Below are 9,196 nucleotides of genomic sequence, written 5' to 3'. Positions count from 1 at the left end.
GACCAAGTTCTTGCAAGAAGGCACACAATACCAAAATAGAAGTGGTAGCTTTAATCATCCTTTGGCCCTTGAATCTGCAAAATCAATGCGACCTAGTAAAGTTTTATATCTTAATGTTTGATGAGTCATAATTCTTGATTCTTAGGCATTAAACCTGTGACTTAATCATTTGATGATATTCTATTTTTGATATGACAGATGAAGGGTGGCGATATTTTGGAGGTAGTTGTCCAAATGTGAAAAAGTTAGCTATTCAATTGTTAAGCCAAATTGCATCTTCATCAGGTTGCGAAAGGAATTGGAGTGTCTTTGAAAGAATACACTCCAAGAAAAAGAATAGGTTGGAGCATAAAAGGCTGAATGATCTTGTCTTTGTTCATTACAATTTTCGTTTGAGGAATAGGTATATTTTTCCAAGTTTTATATTTTACTTGAATTTATATTTTTCAAATAATTAATTAAGTAAATGCTAATACTATGTTATTGTCATTTGTTTTTTAGAGTTGTTAACAAGAACAAAACTTTTGACCCTAATGATTATGAAAGTATTTATAAGATTGAATATTGGATAACTGAAGAAGTTGATTCTCCTCCACTTTCAACACTTTGTGCTGATGAGATCGAAGACATCATTTATGATGATACAACACTACCAATGCCAAAAGGTTTCATCAGTGAAGAAGGTTAGATGTTTTCTAATCTTTCTATTTTTTTAAATTTATATTATACATTTTACTAATTTTAATAATATGATTGTTACAAACTGTTTTATAAAGATAATTATGAAGAGAGGGGCAATGGGGCTCAAGTTGAGGATGGATGCTTTGGAATTGGCGTTGGAGCAGGTGTTGATTTAGGATCATTTTCTCAAAAAGATATTGATAGTCATAGTGCAGAGGTTGCAGACCTAGATGCCTTTTTGGAGACTCATGCTTGGCTTAATCAAGATCCACCAATCTTTGATAAGTCATCAAGTCATTTGTCTTAATACATTGTATTGAGTACTTAGAGGTCATGTAGTGTTAGATTGTTAAGGTGCTGTTACTTTCAATGATTTTGTTTTGTTAAACTTAAAACATATATAGTGACTTTGCTAATTTTACTATAAATTGTACTAATTATGTTTATAATATTATATACTATATAACACTATTTTTAATTTAATTATTATCTTACCGGTCCGACTGAACGGTCCAACCGTTCCAACCGTTTGAACTATGACCCGCTGCTCTTTCCGGCTTGACTTCTGGTCCGGCTTTTAAAACATTGGAAAAAAACAAGTCTGCTGCATTTTGGACCACCTTTTTTCTTTCTTTTTTTTTAAAATTTAGGAGCACCAAAGCTACTGTGCCCGTTGGTATGGTCCGGCGTCGCGGGCCAACGGAAACGAAAGTGACAAAACCATGTTATCCCATACTTAGAAATGTTAATGTCGAGCCTCTTTCACGTCTTCCAGCATCTCTCTTCCGTTCATTTATTTATGCCTTTCGTTATATTCTTTCATCCCCTCCTTAATTTAAAACTTGCTTCCTTTCCTTCGTCTGTGTTTTCTGGCTAGCTTTTTGCTCTCTCTCTAGAGCATTTTACGGAACCCTTTTTCTCTTCTGACACTCCAATTATCTATTTCAGTATTTTTCCGGAGACCCCAACGGGAATATATTCTTGTTATTGTTTCTATTCTCGCTCGCATTTCCCGGAGATTAAAATGATGAAGTCATCATCGTGCAGCGAGAAACCAGCAGGGTTGAAGAAAGGGCCATGGACTCCTGAGGAAGACCAGAAGCTCATGTCTTACATTCAACTACACGGCCATGGAAGCTGGTCTTCCTTGCCTGCAAAATCTGTTTTAAAAACCACCTCGCAATTTCTGGTGGCTTATTTTCATGATAAAATGGTAGATGATAATAGTAAGTAGATGATTAGAGACTTATCTGGTAAGGAAGATGAGTGATGCGTTTTAAGTTTTGATGAGGAAAAGGACTCCGGAGGTGTGGGAAGAGCTGCAGACTGAGATGGATTAATTATCTCAGACCTGACATCAAACGAGGCAACTTCAGCTCGCAGGAAGATCAAACCATTATTCAACTTCATGCTCTTCTCGGAAACAGGTAGCTCCCAAAAATACTTCAACTAACAAAGAAATTAACCACATGGCAGGATATATATTTTGCCTACATGTTATTCTCATTTCAAAAATATTACTCCTCCGGTCCTTAATATAGGACCCAATTCTTGAGTTGGTTTTGGTCCTAAATATAAGACCCATTTCTTATATTTATCAATTTTCTCTAAATTACTCCTATAGATACTCCTTCAACCATAATCAAATAGAAAAGGGAGATGGGGTATTAAAAAAGATGATTATGGTGTTTTAGAAAAAATGTGTCACTTTTCTTATAATTAACTAACTTACCTAACTTCCTTAATCTAATCAAATTAGTTAAATGGGTCTTATATTAAAGACCGGAGGAGTATTATGTTTCGCTCCAACGCACTTATAGATGGTAGGTGATAGCACATCAATTGCCAAATAGAACAGACAATGAGATCAAGAACTACTGGAACACCCGCCTTAAGAAGAGGCTCACCAGAATGGGTATCAACCCTACCACCCACAAGCCCATAAACGACTCCGTCAAGGGCGGAGCCAACCTCAGCCATATGGCTCAGCAGGAGACTGCTCGGCTGCAAGCCGAAGCCAGGCAAATCAAAGAATATTCGGAGCTTCAGATCCATAGCCAGCTCGGCTCCTCCTCCTCTTCTCAGACACGGCTCGTCCTCAACAAGGTCACACCTCGCCCATCACCACCTCCGTGCCTGGACGTGCTTAAGGCACGGCAGAATTCATGCTCGTCCGCCACGTCGAATCCCTCAACAGAGAACACTCCCAAAATGCATAGCATGAACGCCATGATGCTTGCCACCGACGACCTCGAGTCGCCGGTGTCGACGCTGAGCTTCCCGGACACCGTCCCTCCTAACTCCAAGTGTACTAATAGGAATACTACTTTTGGATTGATCCATCAAAGTCTACTTCCCTCTTCCTCCACCACCGTCGCAAATGACAGTGGAATCATGAAAGGGGCAAGCAGCGACGACGGTGAAGCATGGGAAAGGAAGTGCGAAGCCTGGGAGACGACGGCAATATTATGGCGGCCGTGGAAGCATTCAGATCAACAGGGTATAACTGTTAATACTATGGAAGGTCTCCGTAATGACGACGTGTTTGCGTATGGATTTAATGCGATGTCTCCATCACGCCAACAAAACTTGGGGTGTCAAACGTTGGGGATAATTGGGAAGCCATTGGTGACATTATCAATGGCCCTCCCCGATCACCTGCTTTCCCAGTGATGTTGTGAGACACGTCAGAATTAGAAATATTATCTTCAGACTTTTGCTGATTAGTAGTGTTGCACCATAATTAGTCATGCTGTGGTTTTGATTTGAGAAGGTTTAGCTCATCGGTATGAGTGAGTCTAGGTTTAGCTCCATGATAACCTGATGTGTCTTGTATTATTATAGCCTTTTCTATGCGTTCACTACTTACTCTTTCTTTTTCTTTTTTGTATGTATGTATGCATGTATGTATAATCCCTAACATAATTGAGAGACAAATCTAGAAACGAGGGTGGTGGATTTGATGTCGATGAATAGGGGGCATAAAAATAACTCAAGCTCTTAAAAAAGAGGTTAAAAAGAATAAATAAGGGGCATAAAAATATGGTCACATAATAATTAAATTGATCCTAACTAAAAGTATTTGAATATTTATATTATTGCTGAATACAGTTGATCAAGTTTATAACATTTGTGTGTGTGGGTGAGGGGGCAGCGCCCGCTAATTAATTGGGCCTCCGTGACCACTTCATCAGATTATGGAAGCCTTTGAGCATTAAAACATCATTTATAATGGAAGCAGCAGATGATAGAGCGAAGGCTTGAGGGTGAGAATTGAGAACAGTAGTTCCAGGAGTTCACAGTTTTCATTCCAACTTATGAAGTTTGGTATAATCTTTTATTAGTTCTGTCTACAGATTGGCCTTATCTACGGATACATTATTATAACTCCTGCTGCTATAAATATATAATCATATGGATTAGCCTAGAAAACGCTCTACAAAATAAATATGTGGAAAGAGTTTGTTAGAAATATTAAATTTAGTCAGTTAAGATTTTATTGGTTAAGATTTTGTGTAAGTTTGATTAATAACCAAGTAGTATATATAGAGGGTCTCAATGGATGGATCAAGGGTGTGGGACAATGTGATCCTTAGCTAATGATAGGTTAACATAAATTCTCTCTTAAATTTCAAGTGGGATTTGTTGTTTATCATTGATGGGGTTGTAATCTCATTTGTTCATCATAAGTGAGAGTTTTATCATCTTCGTTCTTCTTTATTTCATAGAGTTTCACTTTGTAAAATGTAAAAATAATTATTTTAAGAGTTTCTAAATGTCTTCTTAAACTTTTACTTATCTAATTCTATTTATAAGTTACTTCTAATATACTATCTCCGGTCCTTAATATAAGATCTTGTTTGACTTTTATTTTAGTCCTAAATATAAGACTTCAATCTACTTTATCTCTCATATTTATTTATTTTTTCTCAAGATAATCCTTCTAATAATGATAGTTCTAGATAACAAGCTTGATTAGCAAGGATATTTTAGGAAAAGCAACGTATATTCATTACAAATAATTAACTTAACTAAGTTTTTTAATCTCTCTAAATTAGTCAACTGAGTCTTATAATTAGGATCGGAGGTAGTATGTTAAGAAGCGACAAAAGGCTTGCAAAAATCATATTGTTGCCCATTGGCTCCTAATCTTTGAATCCATTCTACACCGCGGTGGTGTTCAATTTGTTCGAGTGGAGGGATTTGGATGACCCGAATTATTCGGACCGGATCCTAGTTTCAAAGACCGAATGATCACAGGCTGACCCAATGGGCCACTTCTCGAATGCAGATGTTGATTAAGAATCTCGGCCTAAGTGTGTATAATTTATAAGATCAGAAGAATAATTCCATTTGGGCCCAATATATTTGCTGGCCCAAATAGTTTCCTAATAGGACTCATTCTTCTTCTTCTAACGGCAAGCCGTTTCGAGGCAGATAGGGGAATGGGGTATTAACTATTAACTTCTTCCTCGTTTTCTTTTTCTTTTTTTGTTTTTGTTGGGGGGGGGGGGAGGTAATGTTGTGATATTTTCGGTTTTCCAACGAAGGTTTGAAATTAATTAGATATCATAGAAAGTGTTATAAAAATATAGAGAGGGTTAAAAAAAAAAGAGAAGAAAATAAAGGAGAATAGAAGAGAAGAGTATTTCCCATTTCATTTAAGGTATTGAATACACATGATATATAACCTCTATTTATAAACATAGCTTTACATCTTTAACAGAATCTACAAATTATATAATAATAGAAGACAATTATGGAATATAAAAATAATGGGAGATATTGAAAATTATAGGAGATATTAGAGATAATGGCAGATACATGGACATTCACAAAGATATTATTATATTCATAATAGAAAGAAGATTTATCTCAGCTAATAGTTTCCAGAAGACGGTTCCTATAGATAAGGAATTGAATTGATCCATTTTTTAAGAACAGTACTTAGATCAAATTTTTTATATTTATTATGTTAAGATTTCTAATCACCATATTTCCTTTTTTTAAATATCATCATTAAATTATAAATACATATAAAAAAAATAGAACACAATTGAGTAAAACAGACATAAAAAATATAATGTAAGCATCATTTTTTTTTAACAAAACATTGTCTCCAGTAATATAATAATGCTTTTTTGTTGATCCGCAAACTGCTAGTAGTACGCGTTACATGCCCAACCGATCAACATTTAGGATATGTTAAAATTGGCGAAGCATATAGTAGTAGGGTACCAATTTTAGAACATTGTGTTACAGTGATTCAAGTGATTCTTCATAGTACAAATTTCTTTTAAGATAATACTTTTTGGGCACAAAATACCGTTTAGCCATTCTTCAGGTAGAACTAGAATATCCCTAAAGTATATTAGACTTAAAGCTAATCCTTTTCAGATTGGAATAGCCCTCCCAACAAATACACTTATCAATATTCAAATTTGTATTTTTCTCCTTATAACAACTTGTTAATACCTTTTAGCCCTTTCGTTAAAGCCTAAATACGTCCAACATGTAATATTGCCAGTATTTACTCATGCTTTAAACTGAAGCCCTGTAAATTTGATGAGAAGAGCGAACACAAGTAAATATAAATTTTATTGGAATCAGGGGTTTGATATCAATACATTTACTCTGGTTTCAAATTTATGTACGGTTCTGATTTCTTTCTTCTCCATGCTATTCCACTCCTTCCCTCTTAATTATTCTCTCCAACATTCTTTCTTTTTCTTAATAATTTTGCAGTACACCTCATTCGATTTGCCCACATCTTTTCTGTTTTTCTTTTCCCTTGGTTGGTAATCCAACACGTTTTTTTCAGTAATCAAAAGTCAAAATTTTAATGGGGTGTACCAAACCCTCTGAGTCTCTATATGTGTATGGTCTCCCTCGCAGGTCATGTCTGAATTGAATTTCAAACAATGACTAAACCATACTCCTTGGGTTTCAGCAAACAAAAGTGATCTTCTTTTTTGCGATTTCCCCATTTTTTAAGTTATAAAATTAACAAAAGTCTAAAATAAATGTATTAAAATTATTTTTTATATGACGGGTATTCAAATAATCTTTCAATAAAAATTATTTCAAAAGGGGTGGAAATTATGTAATTTAATTGTCAGTTAACATTTGAATGGATAAAAATATAATCTTGAAAATAAAGAGGGGTTGGTTTCTATGAACATACCTTTTGAATTTTAGAGAAGTGTATATAACTTCTCAAATTTAAAAGGAAGTTTTGATAGTAGTTAAAATGAAATAGAAAGGAAGGACAATATAAGTTTAGGTCATATCTATGACTTTCTTCATCTACCTGTATTTCCTTTCTCCAGCTAACTCCACTCTCTGATCGTCTCTTAGCTCTCTCTCTCTCTCTAGCATTTTTTTCGAAGGATCTAAAAGTGAATATATCCTATATATATATGTATATGTAATCTCAATCTCCCCGACCTGCAGCTTTCTTTCACCTTGCTTAATATCTGTTTCATAGCCCGCTCTTTCTCTCGTGCTTATACATCGTTCTAGTTTCTTCTGGCATTTCCTGGAAACTATATAATGGTGAAGTCATCGTCGTGCTGTGAGAAACTAGGAGGGTTAAAGAAAGGACCATGGACTCCTGAAGAAGACCAGAAGCTGGTGGCTTATATTCATCAACGTGGCCAAGGAAGCTGGTCTTCCTTGCCAGCAAAAGCTGGTAATTAACTGATTTCCCTATCTCTTGTTTCACACACAGACATGCGCCTCGAAATATCCTATTGCTAACTTCTTTTTATCATCCGACTGTTACGAGGTATCAATATAATAAAATTTCACTACCTGAAAGACTACTTTTTTTTTTATTTACAGCATAACGATGGTACATGATAATAAGTAGATAATTAAACATTTTATCTATCTGTTAAAGAAGATGTAGAATACTTTGTACGTTTTGGTGACCACAAAGGAGTCAGGAGATGTGAATAGCTCCCATATACTCACTTTTGACTCTTCATTTTCGATCTCTTCAGTTCTTTAAACACCTGATATGTACTCACACTCCTAAATAATCTGTATTCTTAATGTCTTCCTGGTGAGGAATTCTGCATAGAAAAGGCTCAGCTAGAAGAATTTTTGCGCGTGTGTGTGTAACGACTAATTTGCAGGGCTTCGGAGATGTGGGAAGAGCTGCAGATTGAGGTGGACTAATTACTTAAGACCTGATATAAAACGAGGCAAGTTCAGTTTGAAGGAAGATCAAATCATTATTCAACTTCACGCTCTTCTTGGAAACAGGTAATTATAAGCGTCAACCGTAATCATTCCATGCATGTTAATCAGATAGTTTCCTAATAAAGAAGTAAACATGTCATGACAATATCATATTTACCTTTCTATTATAGTACACTTTCTTTCTTCATAAATATTATGATTACTAAATATAGTTTTCATGGGGTTTATTTTATCATGCACCTTCAAGATGGTCGGTGATAGCTCATCATTTGCCAAAGAGAACAGACAACGAGATCGAGAACCACTGGAACACCTGCCTTAAGAAGAGGCTCACCAGAATGGGTATCGACCCCAACACCCACAAGCCCATCAACGAAGCCGCCAACCTCTGCCATATGGCTCAGTGGGAGACTGCTCGGCTCCAAGCCGAAGCCAGACAAGTCAAAGAGCATTCCAAACTTCAGCTCCAGAACCAGCTCGGCTCCTCCTCCTCTTCCCACCAGCCTTCAGTGACTCGGCTCGTCCTCAACAAGGTCACACCTCGCCCATCGCCACCTCCCTGCCTCGACGTGCTCAAGGCATGGCAGAATTCATGGTCGTCCGCCACGTCGAAGCCCTCAACAGAGAAGACCCCCAAAACGCATAGCATGTACGCTATGATGCTCGCCACCGACGACTTCGAGTCACCGTCGTCCACGTTGAGCTTCCCGGACACCGCCCCTCTCAATAACTCCGAATGTACCAACAGTAATACTACCTTTGGGCTGATCAATCAAATTTTAATTCCTTCCTCCTCCACCACCACCGTCGCAAATGATGGTGGAACCATGACTGGGCAAAGCGACAGCGAAGCATGGGGAAACGAGGTGCGATGCTTGGGAGACGACTGCAATATTATGGCGGCCGTGGAAGCATTCGGATCAACAGGGTATAACTGTAATTCCATGGAAGGTCTCCTTAACGACGACGTCTTGGTGTGTGGACATAATGAGATGTCTTCATCGCCGCAACAAAACTTGGGACTGTCGGGTGTTGGAGATGACTGGGAAGCCATTGTTGACCTGATCAAAGGTTCGCACCCATCACCTGCTTTCCCAGTGTTGTGAAACCCGTACGTTGAGGAATATTTAGACCTTTTTTTTTTTTTGCCATGAGAAATATTTAGAGTTTTGCTGATTAGTGTTGGACCATAATTAGCCATGCATGTTTGAAGTAGTTTTAATTTGAGAAGGTTGCGCTGTCTGAATTGACTCGTCGGAATAAGCATATTATTGTGAGTCTAGGTTTAGCTTCATGATAACCTGTGTTT

The 9,196-nt window shown here is 37.0% G+C and overlaps 1 protein-coding gene and 1 pseudogene across 1 annotated transcript; both read left to right on the top strand.

The window, feature by feature from the left end:
• Positions 1–1,705: 1,705 nt before the first annotated feature.
• Positions 1,706–3,354, top strand: LOC114720513 (transcription factor MYB16-like; annotated as a pseudogene).
• Positions 3,355–7,233: 3,879 nt separating this feature from the next.
• On the top strand, positions 7,234–8,993 carry LOC114720512 (transcription factor MYB41-like). Its single transcript, XM_028906155.1, has 3 exons — positions 7,234–7,372; positions 7,821–7,950; positions 8,135–8,993. Exons 1-3 carry the CDS (start codon positions 7,234–7,236, stop codon positions 8,991–8,993), a joined length of 1,128 nt encoding a protein of 375 aa, XP_028761988.1.
• The last annotated feature ends 203 nt before the right edge of the window (positions 8,994–9,196 follow it).

This window comes from Neltuma alba, unplaced genomic scaffold (assembly GCF_004799145.2).
Source record: "Neltuma alba isolate B1F8T4 unplaced genomic scaffold, ASM479914v2 tig00011988_pilon, whole genome shotgun sequence".
NCBI lineage: Eukaryota > Viridiplantae > Streptophyta > Magnoliopsida > Fabales > Fabaceae > Neltuma > Neltuma alba.
The sequence above is the reverse complement of the archived record's forward strand: the minus strand, read 5'-3'. Positions and strand labels throughout refer to the sequence as shown.

Excerpts from the sequence above, each read along its gene's own strand:
- LOC114720512 (XM_028906155.1), top strand. The coding sequence starts at position 7,234 with ATGGTGAAGTCATCGTCGTGCTGTGAGAAACTAGGAGGGTTAAAGAAA. Across the intron at positions 7,373-7,820 it reads TTCCTTGCCAGCAAAAGCTG|GGCTTCGGAGATGTGGGAAG; the intron begins GTAATTAACTGA and ends ACTAATTTGCAG. Across the intron at positions 7,951-8,134 it reads CACGCTCTTCTTGGAAACAG|ATGGTCGGTGATAGCTCATC; the intron begins GTAATTATAAGC and ends TGCACCTTCAAG.